At 43.5% G+C, this 23,309-nt stretch overlaps 1 protein-coding gene across 1 annotated transcript in view; it reads left to right on the forward strand.

Annotated features, from left to right (window-relative positions):
- SH3RF3 (SH3 domain containing ring finger 3) overlaps positions 1–23,309 on the forward strand; it is a 304,360-nt gene that overhangs the window by 221,435 nt on the left and 59,616 nt on the right. Inside the window, exon 4 of the mRNA XM_054162979.1 lies at positions 9,630–9,998. Coding sequence (XP_054018954.1) covers positions 9,630–9,998 — 369 coding nt within the window. The remainder of the gene's footprint in view (positions 1–9,629; positions 9,999–23,309) is intronic.

A 23,309-nucleotide genomic window follows, 5' to 3' on the forward strand; every position in this document is an offset into this window, starting at 1 on the left:
TCCTAGCTCATGCTGAAGTTTTGAGGTCCAGCTATCTCAAAGTGAAGGTTTCTGCAAGTTAAGATGTTTCTAGATTGCAGCACAAAGCTGCTTTGGAGAGCATCCCTTCATTACAGCTACTGGCCACAATGGTAAAGGTGTTGGTGTCAGTGAGGCAAGAGGACTACATCTGAACTGCCAAGTCCATGTCCAGGCTGCAGCACAATGCAAGGCTGCTGTCCAATGCAAGGCTGCTCAGATTTCTTCTGCCAGCATCAGCATCTTCTGTCATTGTCCCTCTGAACTCAGAGGGAGAGTCACAAATGTTTTCCATTTGACAAGAGTGAAGGAGGCTCAACATAGCCAGGCATTGTTGGGTTTCTGCTAGGAAAGCAGCAGTGGTGTTTCAGGTTGTCTGTGGCCGTTTCTCTGTACAAGCACTTTGAGCCTGAAGCCTGGATACCCAGGTGAACTCCCAAACCACTGTAGGCTTGATCATTTCTATGTCTTAGCTGAAAAACATCATCTGAGAAATTATTTCCTCATAGAAGTCTTGTCAAAACCAGCATGTTCCTAGGAAGTACTTAAGTTCAAATGAGTTTTGGGGTTTGATGAAACAATAGTTCATCAGTAAACTCCTCATAAGCTCCAACAGGGACTCTTGTGGTACTGCAGTTGGTGTCAGATGGGCACCAGTCCTTCCATCATTGAAGGCAGCTGCAGTTCTGCCAGTGACTTCAAAGGAATTAGGATCAAGCCCATGAATTAATGACTGCACTTTTTATTTAGGTTTCTGAATTATTTATAAGGAAAAATAGGTTGGATTCTCCCACTCTTTCTGATGTTGAGTAAAGCAGTAGTTGGTTACATTTCTCACTTTCAAAGAAGCTTTGGTGTAGTCATGAGCATCTCATTATGAAAAAGGGTGTCCATAGAGGACAGACAGGAAGAAAAGAGAAGGAAATCCTTAGGCACATTGAAGACACACAAAAGATCTGAGTCTCAGAAATGACAGATCAGAGTAAGATAGTCCTCGTATTTGGAGCTGAAAGCTAGATAGCTAGAATTGTTTCAGGGAGCAGAAAGAGATGCAGAAAGCATGCTTCTTTAGGCATGTTCATCTGTTTTTAATACCATTGCATTTAGTTTTATTTTCTTTCTTCTCAGTGATTTGGACATCAGTTTCCATAAGGTTACTCTCTGTGCTTTGCTCCTGAGCAGACTTTTCAGCAGGCTGCACGTTTATCTGGATTTCACCAAGCCATGTGTTTGTTCTCCATCACTGCAAAGCGTTTTCCATCTTAAAACCCTTTGGAAAAATTGGAAAGGAAAAAAAATCCCAGCTCACCACCCAAGGCTCAGTGTTTACTTCTGCCACACGCATAATTTATTTTCATTCTGCAAGATCATGATGACATGCTCATCTGAGCACATACTGTTCTAATAGTCTACATTCCTTTGGCCTCTCAATGCGTTAGAAGTGACATTGCTGCTAAATGAGAAAGATCGTGTAAGACAGGGAACTAGATGGTGGTGAATGGTGCCACATCCAGCTGGCAGCCAGTCACTAGTGGTGTGCCCCAGGGATCAGTACTGGGCCCATGCTCTTTAACATCTTTATTGATGATCTGGACGAGGGCATTGAGTCCATCATCAGTAAATTTGCTGATGACACCAAGCTGGGGGCAGGAGTTGATCTGCTGGAGGGTAGAGAGGCTCTGCAGAGGGACCTCGACAGGCTGGACAGATGGGCAGAGTCCAATGGCATGAGATTGAACACATCCAAGTGCCGGGTTCTGCACATTGGCCACCACAACCCCATGCAGTGCTACAAGCTGGGGTCAGAGTGGCTAGAGAGTGGCTAGGCAGAAAGGAACCTGGGGGTGCTAGTTGATGGTAGACTGAACATGAGCCAGCAGTGTGCCCAGGTGGCCAAGAGGGCCAATGGCATCCTGGCCTGCATCAGGAACAGTGTGGCCAGCAGGAGCAGGGAGGTCATTCTACCCCTGTACACTGCACTGGTTAGGCCACACCTCGAGTCCTGTGTCCAGTTCTGGGCCCCTCAGTTTAGGAAGGAGGTTGACTTGCTGGAACGAGTCCAGAGAAGAGCAACAAAGTTGGTGAGGGGTTTGGAGCACAAGCCCTACGAGGAGAAGCTGAGGGAGCTGGGGTTGCTTAGCCTGGAGAAGAGGAGACTCAGGGGTGACCTTATTGCTCTCTACAACTACCTGAAGGGAGGTTGTAGACAGACGGATGTTAGTCTCTTCTCCCAGGCAGTCAGCACCAGGACAAGAGGACACAGTCTCAGGCTGCACCAGGGGAGGTTCAGGCTGGATGTTAGGAAAAAGTTCTATACAGAGAGAGTGATTGCCCATTGGAATGGGCTGCCTGGGGAGGTGGTGGAGTCGCCATCCCTGGAGGTTTTCAGGAGAAGACTTGATGGGGTGCTTGGTGCCATGGGTTAGTTGTTTGGGTGGTGTTGGATTGGTTGATGGGTTGGACGCGATGATCTTGAAGGTCTCTTCCAACCTGGTTTATTCTATGTATGTATGTATGTATTCTATGTACCATTGTCTTTCAAGGAACTATGTTGTGGACAGCAAAGTTTGACTTGCTTTTTCTGGACTATACCTAGTTGCATACATGAGAGACCCTGATTAAGAAAGCTATCTGCTGTACAGTTTTCCAGACTTCCTTCCTTGAGAACAGGCTAACATGAAAAAGCAATGACTATGACTGGAGTAAAAGGACACTTGAAGATGTGTCCTAGCAAAGTATTTTTGCAGCTATTGCTCCATGTGAATGTGTTCCAGCAAGTGCATGTTCTGTGCTTCTTGTGTTTTCTGGGTGCATGGAAAAACTCTGCTCTCAATCACAGCAATCTGCATTCCATGATGGATAAACCACTCACAGAAAATCTGTTCCACATTTGCTTGTCCCTCTTTGGCAATAAATTAGAAAAGGCAATAGTGGATTGTTAGAGATTAACACAGAAACATTGTTTTATATATAATATTTTCTCTTAAGCTGTGTCTTACTAAAGATTCTTCATTAGAAAACAGTGTTTAAATGAATAATTGGGTTAGGATTTTGTAGCTTCTGTCCAGTGGATTTAAGCTACCTATGGAGAACTTGGAAGGCTTTCTCCAAACATTTTTAAGTCCAAATTTACAAAACATATAAAAGATTTAAATTATAGATGCTTTCAATATGAGTTAGTGGAAGAGCCTTTGGCACAGTTTTGTCTGCTAATATCCCGTTGGTAAGCCCTTGGAACTGCGGTGAATCCGCTGTATTCACTTACCCAAGGAACATGCAAAGTATTAGGTAAAGTATTATGTGCTTTCTCCTAATGCCCATTTGAGTAAAAAAATATTTTGCTACTTGGCTACAGTAGAAGAGAGATTATATCCTGCATTTGCTAGTAGGAATAATAGTAAGGAGAAGCTGCTTTAGCTTTCTGAAACTCTGCTTTTTGGGAAATGAAAATGCTTTCGCAGATGCAGTCCTCTCAGGAACCTCATAGAGACGGGAGACTCTTGTACAGTTATGCCCTTACTTACTTAATAACCTCACTGTCCCTCAGAACATAAATTATAAAACTAGCAAAAATAATTTAATAAGTGCATAAGAACTTAATATTTCCTGAAAGTAACTACTCTGAAGTGAAAATGCAGGAGTAGATTCAGAGTGTTTGTTTTAATCACAAAATCAGCTATGGAAATCCAAAGTTGCCAAAATTTCTGCAAGGCATGAAATAGAGATGTGCATGATCTTCTCAGTCTTTATGTACTGCAAAATATGAAAATTAGCAGTCCCTAGGTGAACTCGTATTCAGTCTCTCAGGGAGACACCGTGAACAAGTTTTATTAAAAATTGTAATTTTCCTTTCTGTTCTGCTCAGTGCTTCCTTTCCAAAGCCTTGAACATGATGGGGTTTTTTCTTACCAATTTGTTCTTTTTCATTATGTGTATATTGATTTGTAGGGTTTTGTAACTTTTCACTTTTGAAGGGGCTCATGGTAATGTATTTTTGATCTTATGCATGTACTTGGACAGCACCAGCCTTTAACTAATGCTTGTCATAACATAAACCAAAACTTTGTGTAGCAAGTGAAGCACTGTTTTCCTGAAAGTCTTAATAAACTGTATTATCTAGTTCAGACCAGCTGCAGTTTAACAAAATAGTTTAGTATGTGGGCAGCACTCAGAATTTAAGCAATCCTTCCTTGTTTAGAAAATGGTATTATAGTCCTGTTAGTAAAACTTTCATCTGCATAATATCAAGTACATGCTGACCTACGTTGCTAAACCAGAAAAAGAGTGAGGCCCTGTGTTTGATAGGTCAGATATCAGTCCAAGATCTAAATGTCTAGGAATCTAAATGTATTAAATAGCAGACTAAAACTTACTGTCCTCTGTCTTACAAAAGACAGTGCCATCAGTGAACTGCAACAACCCAGGAGCTGCTCTGGTGACCATTGTGTAACAAGGTGTCCCTTAGAGGTCCGAATTGGATTGAATGCACTGGCACATTTGTCAAGGGAGATGCTGTAAAGGTTAATTATTTAAATCTGACCTAAATTTCTCATGCTTTTGTCTTGTTCCATAATAGTGACTTTAAGTTCCACAGTAATAATTTGTTATTTGGAATAGGACTAGAATTAATCATGACCCATGCTGGATAAGAAGTAGGCTTTTCTTTGCTCTTCATCCCAGCTTGAGTGTGTAAGTCAGTGCATAGCTGACCACTGAAACTGTAGTTCTTTAAGTCACACTGGAATATAAAGGGCTTATTTAGTCCAATGTGGGGATAGACAGTGCAGATGACAGTTTTTCTCCTATATCCACTTATTTTTAGCAGAGAAATATCTTGAAACTCTTTACAAGTAGTCCCTTTTAAACCCACACTGGTGTGTGTGTATGTGTGTGTGCAAGCATATGCAAGAGAGACTGAGGGAGAAAGTCTCCATAATGCATTCTGTAGAAAACTGAGGCTTATGTGGAGAATAACAAAAAATAATTTTGGTGGTACATAAGTCCTGAAAGAAGTAGCTTGCTGTTTATACTTTTATCTCAAGTAGAATATCTAAAATAGCCGTTTCTAAAAGCCAGAAGAAGAAAGAAATAAAACCTCTCCTGTAGTTCATATAGCTGGCTGGACCCCAAAGTCATGACAGCTTGCATTGCGGTGGGGAGAGCAGTGTGACTCCCTGATCAAGGTCAGCAAATTTTTAATGAACATAGCTTGATTACTGCTCCCTTTGTGAGAAAAGGTTGTTTGGAGGTGAAGAAGGCTCTGTGCACAGAAGTATTCCACACATGACCTTCTTCACTCTCAAAACCAGCCAAGCTGGAGCTGTCTCCAGTATGGTTACTTGCAGCTGGGGAATGCCTTCCTGAGAAACAAACACAGTAGCTCTGTGAACTGAGGTTGGTGCATCCTTATCTCAGCATGCAGCATTCATACTCAGTAGTCACTGAGGCCCTGTGAACAGTCTTACTGTACTATTTCATTGCATCTCTTTTATGGTAGGGCCCCTCAGCTGTCACAGGGCTTGTCCTCACAATCTTTTCCATTCCCAGACCCAGGATTGCATTCTGGGAATATTTGACTGGTTTGGCATTCAAATTCAAGCCTCTTCTAAATCATGTATCCACTTTTCCAGGCTATTCCCTTGTTACAGAATGGATTTGGGGTAAAAGCAGTCCCACTGCAGTCTCAAGGGCACTTTACAATTTAGGATTAGCAGGATTTCAAATGTTGTTTCTTTCTGGAAGAGGGATCAAAAATAGGCAAGAAAGTTCTGGTTGTAAGAGCGACAGCCTTCCAGAAGTGTCAGATTCCTGAGACTGACTGTGGGCCCATTAAGCTTCTCCTCTGGAATCATATCTGTCAGATGATGGACACCAGAAAGCAAGGTTTGTTTACATATTCAGAGTTTAAAATAAAAAGTTTTCAAGTGCGCTTATGTTTTAAAAAGGATTTCTAGAAGTTCTTTGTGATGCGGCTTTTACAAAGCAGTAGGACAGAATCCTTTCTCTGGTATTCATAGTTTGTTTGGGAAGTACTTTCTATCATCTATGGGAAAAGATGCTTAAAAACAATTCTCTACAAAAAATGAAGTTGTAAAGCCATAAAGCATTTTTTATCCTGGCAGACCAAAATAATGTTTTCTCAGTATTTCAGGAAGACTCTTTCATTCCCAAAAGTTCATTAGGCTGATTGGTCTGGGGAGGGGGCTTTCTCTTTGCCTTTAATCTTCTACTAATGTTGAGAATTACTTTATTTAGATCAATACAGGGCTTATTTTTTATCATTCCATGTTTAGATGCTATGTCTCTTATTGACCTTTTAAACTAGGCTTTGCTTTGAAATAAAGTAATGGATATTGTTGTTTTAAAAACAGCTTTGGTGCTAAATTGTGTTCCAGAGTATGGGATTTATAATCTAATTCTTACAAGAGAATCATCAGAGTTTTAATGTCAATAGCTAGAGCACTTTGTGGTCCGTATGGAGCACTGCAGTAAAAATCAGGGAGTTCTAAATTCTTTTTTGTTTGTTCTTGAACTCTGTATTTTCCTATGTCAAAGAGTTACAAAGTATTCTTTTCCTGCTTGCTGTTGTTTCTTCATCCTCTTCTGTAGAAAAGAATCATGCATATTTGATGTCTTTCTCCTTTTCTCCTTAATATTTCAAATAATTCAGCTAGACTGTCTCCATCAATTGGGTAAACGGAGCTATAACACCTACTTAAGGGAGGGGAGCCATCTGGTTTCCTTGCAACTTGGAGCCTGCTGGCAAATATTAGGTTGTACCAATTTAAAGCATGATGAAGTGGGAAATAATGGACATTCTTGAAGACTCTGAAATGGGATCAGCTGTTATTGGCAAAAATTGGCAGGTGCAGTGCACTATGCTGGCTGTATGTATGGTCTCAGATTGGAGAGTGCAGCTGGGAAAATGACCTGCTAATTGAATGCTTGCAGGACTCCCAACAGTTCCGACAGCAGTGGAGCATCATTAATTGGAGGCACTTGGTTGACTTGGTAGAAGCTGTCATAAGAATGAAGGATCCTGCAAGTTGATGTTTACTTTCTAGGTGTTTCATAGAGTCAGGGATGCTTTCAAACTTAGGAGGACTGGAATAAGGCTATTGATACTTCTTATTTATTAATATGTCTTAGTATTTGTAATTTATATTTACAGCATCTTGACAGCAATTGGAAGTCCAAAAAGCCACTTAATTACACATTTGTTTAACTGCATGCTTCTGTTGTTATCTCTCCCACCTCTCTCTTTTTTCCTTTAATTTTCCCTTATATTACATTTCTGAATTGGCTTGGCTTGGAGCAGAAACTTCTTTTTTAACTTTATTTAGAGCCCGACCAGACCTTGTCCTCAACTGAGTGTCTTGGATGCTGCTGTAATTCATACAGCAGTTACAGAAATAAAAATAGCCTGGTTTTGGTCCAGAACAGTATTAGATGCACCTCTGGTTTATGTGGGCCTCAGAATAGCGGTGTATGCAAAAGCACATGTGCTTTAGCTGTGGCTCCCTTTTTCATATGTTGTTTTGATTTATTAAATATGAACATATTGTGATGCATCGTAGTTTAATACAAAGGTCTGTTGGCAAAACGTGGCATTTTCCCACAGCTGTTAGCACCCTTCAAAGGAAGATCTATTGGCAATGAGTGCTGTGCAGCAAGAACCGCAGACTTCAGAGTGCACTTCATGTATCTTCAGTGACTGTATCCCGCCCTGCTATGCTCCTAAAAAACTCTCCAGCTATGCAAGAGAGTCTTCCTGTATAGGTTATGGTGGCTAGAAGATAAAAGGCTTCAGTGACAGGGTTGTCCCACCCAGTATGCTTTTGGCATTTATAGGCAAGAGGTTATCTGTGAGCGTGGATTGAATGAGGAACAGCAGGCTGAAAACTGGCCTGAGTGTCTCGGTGCTGTGCTGTCTCCATGAGCTGTAGGGAAGTTGTTCAGATCTTCAGAAGTACTGATGAAACCAATTTTTCAAGTTGGAGCCTCAAGCAAATCTTGCAGTACCTCTCATACTCTTCCCCTGTGGAGGTGATACACCTCGGAAAAAAATGCCTTCAGCTCGTGTCTGCATTTGGATATAACTTCTGTCGGGTGGGAGGCAGGGAGGTGAAATTGGAAGAATTCAGATACTGTACCCCTGAATCAAAATCCTGTGTGGCAAATGTCAAGCCTATGATGCACCTGGGAACAGAAAGACATTGATGAAGAGGTTCCTGCCTCCTTCCCTCATCTCTGCCTCTGAAGCCTGGGACAAGCTATTTTGGGGAATGCCATTTATTTAAATGTCATAGCTAGATGTGCATAAGTTTGTGGTGCCTTGGTCTAGCCTAGCTCTTCTGGGTGCTTATTCTGCCACTCTTTTGGTTTTCCTAGCACTAAGAATTAAATGAAAATAACTCACCCTGGTTCAGGAAATTATATAAATTTGGCATCACCCTGGAGCTGAACAGGAATCCTTGACTTAGGACAGGTTTTGGGAAATTATATATATTAGTGTGCCTCCTGGGCACCTGCCTGGACAGCTGAGAGATAGCGGACAAGTCATGAAACCAGGCTGGTTTCGAGACCAGTGCTGAACACTCCCTTTGCTAGGGTTGATCTACCCTACAGCAAACCCTTCAGGTATGCAGGCATGAACACCATCCCAGACCCTGCTCAGCCTCAGGGAGCAACCACCACATTTTGGTACTCAGTATGATGTTCTTGCTGAGGCCGTGGCTGGGGTTGGGATAGACCACCAGGCAAGGATCATGGCATTTTGGGCACTATGGCCCAGGCAGGTGGTAGAATCATAGAATGCTTTGGGTTGGAAAGCACCTTTAAAGGTCATCTAGTCCAACTTCGCTGCAGTGAGCAGGGACATTTTTAACTTGTTTGCTCAGAGCCCCATCCAGCCTGACCTTGAATGTTTCCAGGGATGGGGTTTCAACCACCTCTCTGAGCAACCTGCTCCAGTGTTCTACCAGCCTTACTGTAAAAAATTTCTTCCTTGTGTCTTGTCTGAATCTGCTCTCTGTTACTTTTAAGCCATTACCCCTTGCCTGTCACAACAGGTCTTGCTTAAAAGATCGTGCTCATCTTTCTTATAGGCCCCCTTAAGATATTGAAAAAGGTACTATTAGGTCTCCCTGGAGTCTTTTCTTCTGCAGGCTAAACAATCCCAACTCTCTTAGCCTTTCTTCATTGGAGAGGTATTCCATCCCTCTGATCATTTTCATGGATCTCCTTTGGACTCACTGCAACGGGTCCATGCCTTTCTTGTATTGAGGATTCCAGAGCTAGATGCAATACTCCAAGTAGGGTGTTACCAGGCTGGAGTATGGACAGAATCATCTCCCTTGACATGCTGGACGTGTTTCTTTCAATACAGCCCAGCATGCAATTTGCTTTCCAAGATGCAAACCCACATTGCCCACTTGTGTCCAATTTTTCATCCACCAGTATCCCCAAGTCCTTCTCCACAGGGTTGCTCTGCAGCAGGTCCAGCAGGTGCCATCAGCAAGCTGTAAGGGCCTTTTAATGCCTCTCCTTTTCTTTTTGTAATCTCTTTTTCTTTTTTTTCTTTTTGTCTTTCCCTTTTCCTCCACACACAGCTGAATGAATCTGCCAAGCAGCTCATTGAGATGGACAAGACATGCTTGGCCGCTGCCTCCGGCAGCGACATGGCTCTGCCAGCAGAGACCGCAGCGGTGGCGGCAGCAGCGGCAGTGGGTCTGGCACCGTGCTCCACGCTGGCTGGTGCCGGAGCAGCTGGGGCAGCCCAGCGTCAGGTGGAGGGCAAGAAGAATGCCAAGAAGCGCCACTCCTTCACCGCCCTCAGCATGACACACAAGTCCTCCCAGGCTGCCAGCAACCGTCACTCCATGGAGATCAGCGCCCCTGTCCTCATCAGCTCCAGTGACCCACGGGCAGCTGCCAGGATTGGGGAACTGACTCACCTCTCTTCCAGTGCCCCAGCCCAGGTAAGGCAGGGGTGGAAGTGTGTTTCAGGTGCCCTTAGTGACAGCACTCTGTTGCATCACCTCTTTCAAAGTGTGCATGGAGCAGTTGCAGTGCTGTCGCCCCAGTGTGATGGTACTTTGGCATCTGTCATCCTCATCCTTGCGTTAATCAGTGGGAAGGCATGAGGAGCCAGAAAATAAAACCATGTTTGATTCACAATAATGCAACATGTTTGAAAAAGTAACCCTACAATATGTTTTACGTGGTGTGGCTTATATTGCATTGCTTTGTGTTGTAGAAAGGAATAATTGTGAATGATCCTGTTACCCTGTAGGGTAACAATGTTGGTATGAAATTCACACACCAGAGATAAAAAAGAATTTTGGAGTCATGTTTTTCCCCTGCACATCGCTAAAAGATGAGCAAATGTGCCATGCTTTGGCAAGTGTTGTACACAGAAAGTAGGTGCTGTTCAGAAACACCCAAGGAAGTATTAAACCATCAGACATTCTGTGAGTCCTTCTCCCTCTTGAAGAAGAAGGCAGAGGAGCAGCTCCTTGGACATTCCCACAGAACCCAAAAGGAACTTGCAAGAGGCTGCTTCTGGGTACTTGGCAGAAATAGGATCCAAACTCACCAGGAATGCACTGAAAACCTTTGCAAATGTCTGCTGTTTCTGTGGGTAAGGGAATCCAAGTAGTAATTTGCAGTTTGAAGACATAGAGGAGAATGGAGAGTAATGAAAGTTCCAAACCTCTTCTGCCTCAGCCTTGCTGCTCAGTCATCTACACAATTAGTGCAGAGATTAGCAGCAACAAGTTCTCTCTACAGACCAGCTCCTCATGGTCTGTGCTGCTTGCTAACACTGAGATAACCTAAGTACAGCGAAGTCTTCCCATAAATTGTTTCTCTGCTCTTTTCTCCCTGGCCATACCTTCCTGATCCTCACACCTATGCCCCATATTGGGACAAACATGGAAGAGAGCCACATTATAGCTGCTGCCAATGCTGATATGGGTGTAGAGGACTGGGAGAGGGCTGCAAAAGGGAAAGGGGTCAAGCAACATACTGCAGGGACTGCCTTGGACAGAGAAGCCTCTTTACACTCATTTGCAGTGCTATTGGGTCTCCTCTGTGGGGCTGGTGTGGTGCTCTACACCATGGGGTCACTCTTGACAGCTGTGTTGTACTGCCACCCATGATAAGCTCCCAGGACATTTCAGTGAAGGTTTGCAAGGGCACTGGGGAAGGCAGGATGGCTGCACTCATGCCAATGCATTCAACAGGGCCTGCCTAAATGGTGTGATGAGGGGATACTGCCATGATGGAGCAGAACTTTCTGTTCCTATCTCAGCTGCTAACCTTACTTTGCTTCCCATCAACATGTAGGAGCTAGAGAGGCAGCACAGACCAACTGTTTAGTTTGATTTTCTTCCATATGCCTTTTCCAGGCAGGATCTTTGTGCTGTAAGGTCTTCCCCTTCCATTCAGCCCTCAGAAGGAGGGTGAAGCTGAGGATAGAGCCTCCACACAAAGCAGTGTGTACCAAGATGTACTGGGACATCTGTAAAGCAGCACAAGCACTAAACAGGAGTGAGGGTCCCAGGCTTGTCAAGTAAATGACACCCAGGTTTTTGGCACTCAGAGTGACACATTTGGACTTTACAGAGATGTGACAGACTGTGGCTTTTCTGTTCTTGTGCTAGTCAAGGGAAAAACCATGCACACCCTATGTTAAAATCACGTGAACACTCACTCTGAGCTAGTAAACCACAAAAATTAGACCATGAAGCAGAAAGTGCTTTGGCTGTTCTCCCCCATTTTAACAGAACAACCAGTGTACAAAACCCCATTCATTTTTGCAGACCATTCTGGCATTTCAGCACAAGTGGTAGGGGACAAGAAGGGCCCTGTGTTCTCTGTAACAAGTTATGGTTATCAGAATCCAACTCGGTGGAAGATTAATTGGGTCCTTTGAAGCAGATAGGAAGACATGTTATTGGGGCTAGGGTATAATGAAGCCACTCCAGTGTGCCCATGGTGAGAACAGGTTTGGGGACCCATTCTTCTGCCTCGGAACATAAAGCAGATTTGCAGACAATGCAGTTGAGCACATCTCCTTCACTGCTGGCTAGAATAGAATAGAATAGAATAGAATAGAATAGAATAGAATAGAATAGAATAGACCAGGTTGGAAGGGACCTTCGAGATCATCGTGTCCAACCTATCATCCAACACCACCCAATCAACTAAACCATACAACCAAGCATCCTGTCAAGCCTCGCCCTGAACACCCCCAGTGACGGCGACCCCACCACCTCCTCGGGCAGCCCATTCCAGTGGGCAATCACTCTCTCTGTGTAAAACTTCCTCCTAACCTCCAGCCTAAACCTCCCCTGACGCAGCCTGAGACTGTGTCCTCTTGTTCTGGTACTGGTTGCCTGGGAGAAGAGACCAACCTCTGCCTCACTACAACCCCCCTTCAGGTAGTTGTAGAGAGCAATAAGGTCACCCCTGAGTCTCCTCCTCTCCAGGCTAAAATGGTCTTGGCCAAAATCCAGGGAGGAGAAGAAGAGTCTTGGTGGCTCAGATCAACCTTAGTGAAAAGAGGTTTCTCTTTGACAAAAAGCCCAAAGACTCCAGTCACCCCAAGGTGACATGCAAGTATGCACACATCTATCTGCTTTTGGGTACCCTTACTATATTCTTTCTGTTTTGAGGAATTTAAACATTTTCTTTTGCAAATTTTGCTAGAAATGTGCATCTGTTAGAAGAAAAGAGTGGAGCTGATGTTCTCACTATATTCTCTTTACTGTAGGAGCATCCTTCAGAAAAATACCTCGTGTTGTATGAGTAGTGGTAAAATCAAAAAGCTACTCATGTGAATTCACCTGCTTTCAGCCTTCTTACTTAGGTCTACAAAGAATCCAGAATTTGACTCTTACAGAATGTACATTAAAATTATGCAGCTATAGCTATGTATCTCTTAATCCCATAGTAATAGGGCTTACATTTTAATTTAAAATGTCAGACATTCAGTTCCTTCCCTACCATCTGCTAAAACCTGACATGGCTCTGAAACGTTTAATGATGCTGCAGCCTTAGAGAGAAAATCAGTTCAGGGTTTTGCTTTTACTCACATGGCTGAATGCCAGCCAAAATAGCATAAACAAAGGGCCCCTGAGCTCTTATATCAAGGAATTCAAGGCAGTGAGAATCTTGTCCAGATCATTTTGTTCTAAAATGTGTTTGCCATTTTTAAGGAAAATGCCTTGTATGTCTTGTATGTCTTTTTATGTCTTGACAACCTGTAAACTGACACTACTGATGCTTCAGAAGGCCTCTGGGGCATTGATGAAAGGATGGGCAGGTAGACAGTAAGGCTGTGCATGCAGCTGCCAAACTTAATGGTGAGTTCTGCCACAAGAATATGTCTTGCCTTTTCTTTCCTCACCTGAAGACGAATGCCTCTGCACTTCATTTCATCATCACAGCCCTTGAGTGGTTCACTCTATAACCATCTCAAGCCCCTGCTAGTCTGCAGCAAGCAGCAGTCAGCCAAAGTGTATTTTTTATAGAGGAAACAACAAATTCACAGTTTCAGTGCTGACTATCCAGCAAATTTATCACAGTATCACAGTATCACAGTATTGCCAAGGTTGGAAGAGACCTTGAGGATCATCGAGTCCAACCTGTCACCACAAACCTCATGACTAGACCATGGCACCAAGTGCCACGTCCAATCTCCTCTTGAACACCTCCAGGGACGGTGACTCCACCACCTCCCTGGGCAGCCCATTCCAATGACGAATGACTCTCTCGGCGAAGAACTTTCTCCTCACCTCAAGCCTAAACTTCCCCTGGTGCAGCTTGAGACTGTGTCCCCTTGTTCTGGTGCTGGTTGCCTGGGAGAAGAGACCAACCCTTCCTGGCTACAACCACCCTTCAGGTAGTTGTAGAGGGCAATGAGGTCTCCCCTGAGCCTCCTCTTCTCCAGGCTAAACAATCCCAGCTCCCTCAGCCTCTCCTCATAGGGCTTGTGCTCCAGACCCCTCCCCAGCCTTGTTGCCCTTCTCTGGACACATTCAAGAGTCTCAATGTCCTTCTTAAACTGAGAGGCCCAGAACTGAACACAGGACTCAAGGTGTGGCCAAACCAGTGCTGAGTACAGGGGTACAGTGACTTCCCAGCTTCTGCTGGCCACACCATTGCTGATACAGGCCAGGATGCCATTGGCCTTCTTAGCCACCTGGGCACACTGCTGGGTCATGTTCAGCCTACTATCAACCAGTACCCCCAGGTCCCTTTCTGCCTGGCTGCTCTCCATCCACTCTGACTCCCAGACAAGCTGGATAGACAAGCCACAGCAAGTGGGAAAATACACTGGGCCATTGTTTACTGATGTTAAGATAACAAGAGACATGTCTTCAGAAATTTCCTTTGACCATGCACCAACAATTCTGCATGTAAATATAGAATCCGTAAACATCTGTCCTCATCAGTACCACTCATTTTCTCAAGTACAGGCATTGGCCTTCTTAGCCACCTGGGAACACTTCTGGCTCATGATCAGCCAGCTGTCAATCAGTTCCCCCAGGACCCTTTCTGCCTGGCCGTTCTCCAGCCACTCTGACCCCAGCCTGTAGCACTGCATGGGTTTGTTGTGACCAAAGTGCAGCACGCGGCACTTGGCCTTGTTAAATGCCATCATGCTGGACTCTGCCCATCTGTCCAGCCTCTCAAGGTCCCTCTGCACAGACCCTCTAACAGATCAACACCTGCTCCCAACTTGGTGTCATCTGCAAATTTACTGATGACTGACTCAATCCCCTTGTCCAGATCATCAATAAAGATATTGAGCAGGATGGGGCCCAGCACTGATCCCTGGGGGACACCACTAGTGACTGGCTGCCAGCTGGGTGTGGCACCATTCACCACCACTCTCTGGGCTCAGCCCTCCAGCCAGTTCCTAACCCAGCACAGTGTGCTGCTCTCCAAGCCATGAGCTGACTGCTTGGCCTGGAGTTTGCTGTGGGGAACAGTGTCAAAGGCCGTGCTGAAGTCCTGGTAGACCACATCCACAGCCTTCCCCACATCCACCAAGTGAGTCACCTGATCATAGAAGGAGATCAGGTTGGAGAGGCAGAATCTGCCCTTCCTAAATCCATGTTGGCTGGACCTGATCCCTTGGCCATCCTTCAGGTGTGCAGTGATTGCCCCCAAGATGATCTGCTCCATAATTTTCCCAGGCACTGAGGTCAGGCTGACTGGCCTGTAGTTTCCTGGTTTCTCCATCCAACCCTTCTTGTGGATGGGCATCACACTGGCCAATTTCCAGTCATCTGGGACCTCTCCGCTGAGCCAGGAGTGGTGGTAAATGATGGAGAGCGGCTTGGCCAGCTCATCCTATATTGTTCAGTTTGGTAGGTGTGAGCTTTACTGGTCCATATCAGGACTGGTATTCAGCTTGCAGAGGGGTTTCTACCTTTTTTTAAAGTTGGCAGTTTTCCTATGGCTTACTCTTTGAACAAGTGGAATTCAATTAGAGGAGCTCTTGAACATCATCCTGTCCCCTCCCTCAAGCAACTGTCTGGTGCCCAGCAAAACAGTTCTCTTAAAACAAGCATTCATTTTCCTTGCTTGTCCTCTGCTGACATGGGAGGAGAGACATTGAAGTATTCTCACTATAGGAGCTGAAAATTTTATCTTTTTTTCAGTAAATGTGGAATATATCCCACCTCTTAGAAATGCTTTCATACATAGTCCTGTATTCCTGTGGCTTTTGTCATTTTTTTCTGAATTGAAACCAGACTTTCATGCCAAGATGACACATTTTTTGGTTTTATGAGTTGTTACACTCTTATAAACCTACTGCTTCTCCTGGAGGCCACAGATTTATGCATATTGGGCACTGGCATGCGGACTAGTGTAAGAAAGCTCATGTTTTGAAAGAACTTCTGCATATTATTATTTTAATAATGGAAGACTACAGACCTTACATAACATCTTTCTTGTTCTTTAAGCAGAACCAACTCAGCTGTTTCCCAAAAGCCAGAATGCATTTTGAAATGAGCAATAGTCTAAATAAGCATCATAAACTGCACTAGGGGAGGTTTAGATTGGCTATTAGGAAAAATTTCTTCACTGAAAAGGTGGTCAGGCATTGGAACATACTGACCAGGTAGATGGTGGAGTCACCATCCTTGGAGGAATTCAAAAACCATGTAGACATGGCACTGTGGTACACGGTTTAATGGCTGTGGCAGTGTCAGGTTGATGGTCGGACTTGATGATCTTAGAGGCCTTTTTCCAACCAAAGCAACTCTATGATTCTATAATTGACTGCAAGCCTAGGCATGCTCAAAGGTAGAAGAAGAATCAACTTCAGGTCAACCCAACTGTATAAAATAGCACCTGGAAGACCACAACAGCCAGGATACAAAGTATTTATTTTCAAGGAGGCAACGCTAAGACACTCATTTTGCTTACAGCCAAATTTACTTGTATGCTTTCCGTTGCATGCTGAACACCACTCAGTAAACATAAGATCTCCATCTAAAAGGCAACAGAGTCTGTACATCATGCAGAATGCTCTATCGTGCTGAAAAAACAGATTTTTATTGAAGATGTAAGTAGTGCTGCAGGTCTGTGATGAAGCTGAAGCTGAATTAGGTTACGGGTGCAGAGGAGCTGTTCGTAACTGAGGCTCCCTGGGTAGCAGGGAAGGTCCCTCTGGATGGTAATCATGCCTAGGCCTCAGATGGCTTGTCCTGCTTCCATTTTCACCCCTTATGAATTATTCTTCCCTGTTATTTGGAAAGATCATAGGTCAATACTGCTCCAAATCCCCTGTTTTTTGAGAGAAAATGCATCTCATGAATAATGAAGCATGGCTTTGTGCACACCAGGATAAACAGCTAAGCGAGGAAGAGAGGATCCTCCCCATAGAAGGAAGTTCTGTGTGTGTTTTTAACAACTTATCACCATGCACAAGAAGTCTACTTCTATCTGTGAGTGGTAGTGCAGGCTTCTTACCAGAATTCAGGAACAGCTGAGGACAATGTCTTGCACACTCCCAGTCCCAAACAGGGACAGTGTTTGAAATGAAAAATGTTCCTTGAAGTGTCTCGCCATATAAATCATTTGGAAGTGCGACTCCTTATCAGTTATTTAGAAGTGATGAATTTTAGCTGAGAAAATGTAATAGCAGAACTCAGGTTGAGCCTTAGTTGATAACCCAAAAATGCTGACCATGAGAAGCATACAGATTATACACAAAATCGAAGGACTGAAAGTGAACCTTAAATTTTTAGGTGCACAGCAGGCTCTGAAAAAAGAAGAGAAATTCAGCTATTTTTCAGCTTTGGACTGGAGTCCAAATTCTATCCAACCTGCTCTGCTGCTGGCTGTGAATGACAACTGACTAGACCTTCATTAATGAGACTGAGACAGCTGACACAAAGGGCATCTGTCTCAGGAGACTACACTGATCAAAATGGGAGTGGAGAAGTAGTATTAGTCTGACCTGTGTTTCTGTCATTTAGATCAAAATATGTCATGAAAATAGCATAAGGACATGGTTGAATTTTAACCTAATCTACTCCATGGTCTTTGTACATTTCCAGTTCTACTTTACATAATTTAGAACTGCTTCCAAATATTGACTATTCACCGCATCTCTGCTTTAAATAAGTTCATAAAGAACTCTTGGGGATTTGGGGCAGGCATGTAAGATGCATTTTTTTAGTTGGCTACCAAGAGGTCTTTAAATATGCTCTGTGCATATTAGAATCATAGAATGATAGAATAAATCAGGTTGGAAAAGACCCCCGGGATCATCAAGTCCAGCCATTGACCTTACTCTACAAAGTTCACCCATAAACCTTATCCCCAAGCACCACATCTAAATGACCTTTAGACATATTCAGGGTTGGCAACTCAACCACGTCCCTGGGCTGCACATTCCAATGCCTGACCACTCTTTCAGTGAAAAAAAATTTCCTGATGTCCAGTCTTGTTCTATCACTAATCACCTGTGAGAAGAGACCAGCACCAGCCTCTCTACAACATCCTTTCAGGTAGTTGTGGAGAGTGATGTGGTCTGCCCTCAGCCTCCTCTTCTTCAAACTAAACAGCCCCAGCTCCTTCAGTGGCTCTTCATAAGATTTTTTCCTCCAGGCCCTTCACCAGCTTCATTGCCCTCCTCTGCACTTGCACCAGCACCTTGATATCTCTCTTTGTATTGAGGTGCCCAAAACTTGCACCAGCACCTTGATATCTCTCTTTGTATTGAGGTGCCCAAAACTGTACACAATACACAAGGTGTGGCCTCATCACTGCCAATGTATTATTTGTCAAAACTATTGCAAATGAGACACATGAACTGACTCAGTTTATTGATTTGTTACACAAACTACTGAGAATTCAGGTCAAGGCAAAATTGCCTTTCAGAAACGACTGCTTTAGAGACAGTGTCTTCTCGTTGAGCTATAATTTGTCTCGTCACAAATACATTTTGAAAGATTTTTCAAGAATCACAAGTCCTAAGTTTTTACAGGGTGTAGGAGAAGAAGATTGTGCTTTAGAAGGGTTATTCAACTGTACATGAAATCCTATTGCCTGTAAAACAAAACCAAAATATTTCTTTCAAATGCTCTTCAGGGTAGTAATACAAAAATACTGTGTCACTGGGAATGCTTTTGCGTGGGGCTAATCCAGAGGCTTTGCACTACCTCCCAGTCAACTACTGATTTGGAAGCCTCAAGAGCAAGCAAGACATTGTCTTGGTACTTACACTATATCCCAAAATCCTGCCCATCGAGCATATGCCTGACATTGGAACAGAAATTACTACAGTGTGTATTTTCCCTGGCTTGGTTTCAGGTTTTTGTTTATTTGTTTTCCATTACTATCCCTCAGAGAGGAACTTCCTACAGGAGGCATTACAAAAGATCCTGATGAGTTTTTTGTTCAGTTATCAAAAGGATAACTATGAATGTGGGATTAAATTATCATCTTTTAGAGATCAGCCTTTCACTTCAAGCTTTCCTGTCTCTCTTCATTTGATTTTGCATGTTCTTTGATCCCAGAATTGCAAGAAGCTATTACTATAAAGCCACTTAAAACCTCATGGTGGAAAGCTAGACACCGGTGCTCAGTGCTGAAAGGGTTAGTCTGAGAAAAAAGCAAGGCTGAATAAAATATAATTCTCATGATGCTCATCCACATGATTCTAAATTAGTCCTCACTTGGGGGAACTGAGAAGCTGCAAACTTGAATAATCTGTGTTTTTAGGGATGGCAGTATTGGATGAACATTTGGAAGAGGATAGTGGAAATGAAAGCTTAGAAAATACTTTTAAGCAAATTCTCCAGCTCTTTGTATAGCTACATGAGCTATTCACAGAAGACATTGTCTAGAGCTGTTGGCCTACTATGAGCCAAAAAAAAATACTCAGGGACACCATGGTGCTAGAACAGGCTGGCATAATATTCTGCTTTCCCTCAGCAACTCAGGGGAAAGAAACCCTCAATAAATGATAAGTCATACAAATATTATAAATCATATAAATTTAGCTCCCATTTCTGCAGGAAGGAAGTGGCTATTTATGCAGCTGCAGCTGTTATCATGCACATTTGTTTGGTTTTTACACACATACCATTATGGAAGAAAAACTCTTGCTCTAGAACTGGTAAGTCCATTTCAGCTCCCACTTTGGTAATTAGCATTTGATAAGGCTATTTGATCTTGTGTGTAGCACTTTCCATCAATATTTGGTGACATTAACATGAATTAAGTGATAATACATTATTTCTAGGAACATTAAGGCCTGGAGTGATTGCCACAGTCATTGTTTTATGGAGTCAGAGACTTGGAGAAATGAGTCATGGCTATCTTAAAGACCATTAGCCTATTTCTTGTGGTATTTCTAGAGGATGGTATGTCAGCTTATGTGAGTTGAATGTTTGAGTGCTTTTCTCATATTTTAAAGCTATATTAAAGAGAAATTTAAAGTAAGTTGTAAATATGCATTCAAGACATTAAAAGAAATTCTCCCATGAATTAATGAATGTGATAAGTGCCCTGTGGTGAGACAGTGCTGGATTTGCTTTGAAGTCAAAATAGAGATTTCTGGTTGGTTATTTTCTAGATGGTAAGAATTCGTCTGATAGCAGCAGCAATTATTTTTCTGTGAAGGCTTCTGCAACCTGCAATGTCATTGTACTTGCTTCCTACTTTTATCACAGTCTTCATGACTTCTATTCCACTCCAAGACCAAGTCTCATGCTTTTGCAAAGCACTTCACTAATCCCCACGGGTACCAGGTCTTTTCAAATTAAACCACACATGTGGCCTTAAAATACTTGTGAAAATCTAAAGTAAATCTACATGTGAGAGAAAAGCATAGTTGATGCTGGAAGTCCAGACTATTCTTGTGCTTTCATAGAGGTACAGATGGAAAGAGAGAAAGGAATGAATTTGAAGTTTCAGCCCAGATGAATGGTTATTACCTTTAATATCCTGGTCTCCATGGGCTTATCAGTAATGTTTTGCCAGACTGGTTGCTTATAAATATATGCCAGAGCTGAGACAAGAGGCATCAAAAGCTCAGCAGTGTAGTATTTACCCAGGAGTATGTACTATAAACTGTAATAGAAATATATCATTATGTATACATTAGAGTGCAATTTGTTTTGATTCTCCTGTAGTTCTCTTGCAAATAATACTTATCAGTTGGAGAGGGAATGAGATCCATCTGAACTTAGACACACTGAGGTGACTTCTGAGGAAGTTAGACTGTCCTCCCCAGGGAAAGACTGACCCTCAAGCTGCACAGTCACCTACAAAGCTCATTTTTGGCAGCTAGTTTTGACTCTCTTCAGTTTGCATAATACCTGAACACGATGCCTGATGCTGTGACTTACTTAAGGATCTGAAAATTGTATTGGAAATGTTGTGTGGAATTGAGAACAGAGACACTGTGCTTTGCTGCTGTTTTGCTCCAGAGGACTATACAGTCGCTAGGATGAAGTCAAGTTTAGCCAAGCCCCAAGATAACCTTTATACAGAGTCTTTCCTCATTCTTGGTGTTTCTGTAAAGTCTCCTTGTAACAGCCAACACAGGGAGTGACAAGAAAAGACAGGCAGCTTTTAAGGAGGCCTCAAGTGATGAGCTTTCTATTAGACATAGCTTAAATGTTGGGAGTGGGTAATTGTGTTTCAGGGGTCATACCAGCTGGATGTGGCACCATTCACCACCACTCTCCGGGCTTGGCCATCAGCCAGTTCCTAATCCAGCACGGAGTGCTGCTGTCCAGGCCACAGGCTGACAGCTTGGCCAGGAGTTTGCCATGGGGGACAGTGTCAAAGGTCTTGCTGAACTTGGAAGAGAGCATCCAGTCCTTCTTTCCCCAAATATGTGGTTTTGGAGGACTTTTTAAAACTCAAGGAGCATAATCCTTATTTCTACCATGGCTCTCTCTCGAGCACCAACTTCATTGGAGTCTTCACCAGCCAACCTTCTCCTGTTCTGTGACTGTAGCTTGTAGGTGTTCAGAAAAGACCAATGAATAAAACATTTTCTGACATACATTGGTTTTTTTACCCACTGACTGTTATTGCTCTCTGCAACTACCTGAAGGGAGGTTGTAGCCAGGTGGGGGTTGGTCTCTTCTCCCAGGCAACCAGCACCAGGACAAGAGGACACAGTCTCAAGCTGTGCCAGGGGAGGTTTGGGCTGGATGTTAGGAAGAAGTTCTTCCCAGAAAGAGTGATTGGCCATTGGAATGTGCTGTCCAGGGAGGTGGTGGAGTCACTATCACCGGAATTGTTTAAAAAGAGACTGAATGAGGCACTTGGTGCCATGGTTTAGTTGATTAGATGGTGGTGGGTGATAGGTTGGACTTGATGATCTCAAAGGTCTTTTCCAACCTGGTTAATTCTGTGTTCTGATCTGGTCTCTTCCAGCCAAATACATTCTGTGATTTGCGAGCTTTGGGAATAGAGAAGTTAATTAGTGTGAAGTGGAGGTGATGTAACAATAAGGAGGCCGTTGTGTTTACAGACAGAAAGCAAAAAGTCCTGTACCAGACTATTGGTACATAACCACCTACTCCACCAGAGTAGCTGGTGATAAAAACAGAGGGCACAGCGTGAGCTGGGAGTGAGGTATCTGTCATGCAGCATGGTTGTGCCTGTATGTATAAGTCTGGGAGTCTTACTCAAGGTTAAGCCTCTTGCAGTACAGGTGACATTGCTGTGCCACCGATGGGCTCAGAGAGGCAGGAATTAGACAGAGGTGCCCAGAGGTGGCCTTCAATGTGCCTGGGTAACCAGTGTTGCTCTTCAGCATACCTTCATGCAGCCATTTTTCCCCACCAAGTGACAGCTGGGGCTTACTGTCTCTTGGAAGAGAAGAGCTGTTGCTGTTGAGCTGAAAACATCAGCAGCGGTAAGTGATACTTGGAGGATGCTAGATTGGAGTGGGAGCATGAAGAAGTGGAATTTGGCTGTTTAGTGGCCTAAGTAAATGATTTGAGAGTTGGCAGTGTCTAGTTCAGAAAGCTGCACACCACCATTAGAGTAAACAGCCTCCTAATCAGGAGGTGTGCTACAGTGTGATTACCCAGCAGGTCATGTCTGGAAACTCAATGGCCAGATGATTAAAGTTGTTAGTGGCTCAGAAGGATAGAAGGATACCAAATGGCATTTTCAGAACTGTCTCTTATTACTTAGATTGCAATAAAATCCATGGGAGTCAGACAGTGAAGTGCTTCTTAATGCATCCCTGAGAAAACTCTGCAAGGTGCCTGTTTTTATCAATAGTTGCCCATGTGCCTCTTAAAAAACTGGCTGTCAGAGACATCCTCTCCTGAATAAGCCTTAGCAATAGTGAGTAGCAGAGGTGGAAGGAGGATTAAGACATAAATGCTGCAGTGTTTGAGCCCTCCTTGTGTAATTCCTATGCATGGCTGTATTTGTGTGCCTGGTGCCCCAGGAAGGTGAACCACACAGTGACATGCCATCAGAAAGGAAGAAAGTGGCACACAGACCTCCCAGAAGGTATCAACACGGTGAACAAAAAAAATCAGAGCATTATCTTGGACTCCCATTCCCCTGAGCAGATGAAGAGGAAAAGAGAACATGTTTAGTACATTGTTTCTTAGATCACAATAGCAAAAGTGCAACCTGTCTCCCAGGCTAAAGAAGGAAAACAAACTAAGCTCTGCTACCAGCTGTGATGGAGAAGGGCCTGCAGTGTTCACCAGGAGGATTATTACTGTTACCAGTAGCTAAGAAAACACACATCAAATGGTAAGATTGAAAAGTGT

Source organism: Dryobates pubescens, chromosome 7 (assembly GCF_014839835.1).
Source record: "Dryobates pubescens isolate bDryPub1 chromosome 7, bDryPub1.pri, whole genome shotgun sequence".
Taxonomy (NCBI): domain Eukaryota; kingdom Metazoa; phylum Chordata; class Aves; order Piciformes; family Picidae; genus Dryobates; species Dryobates pubescens.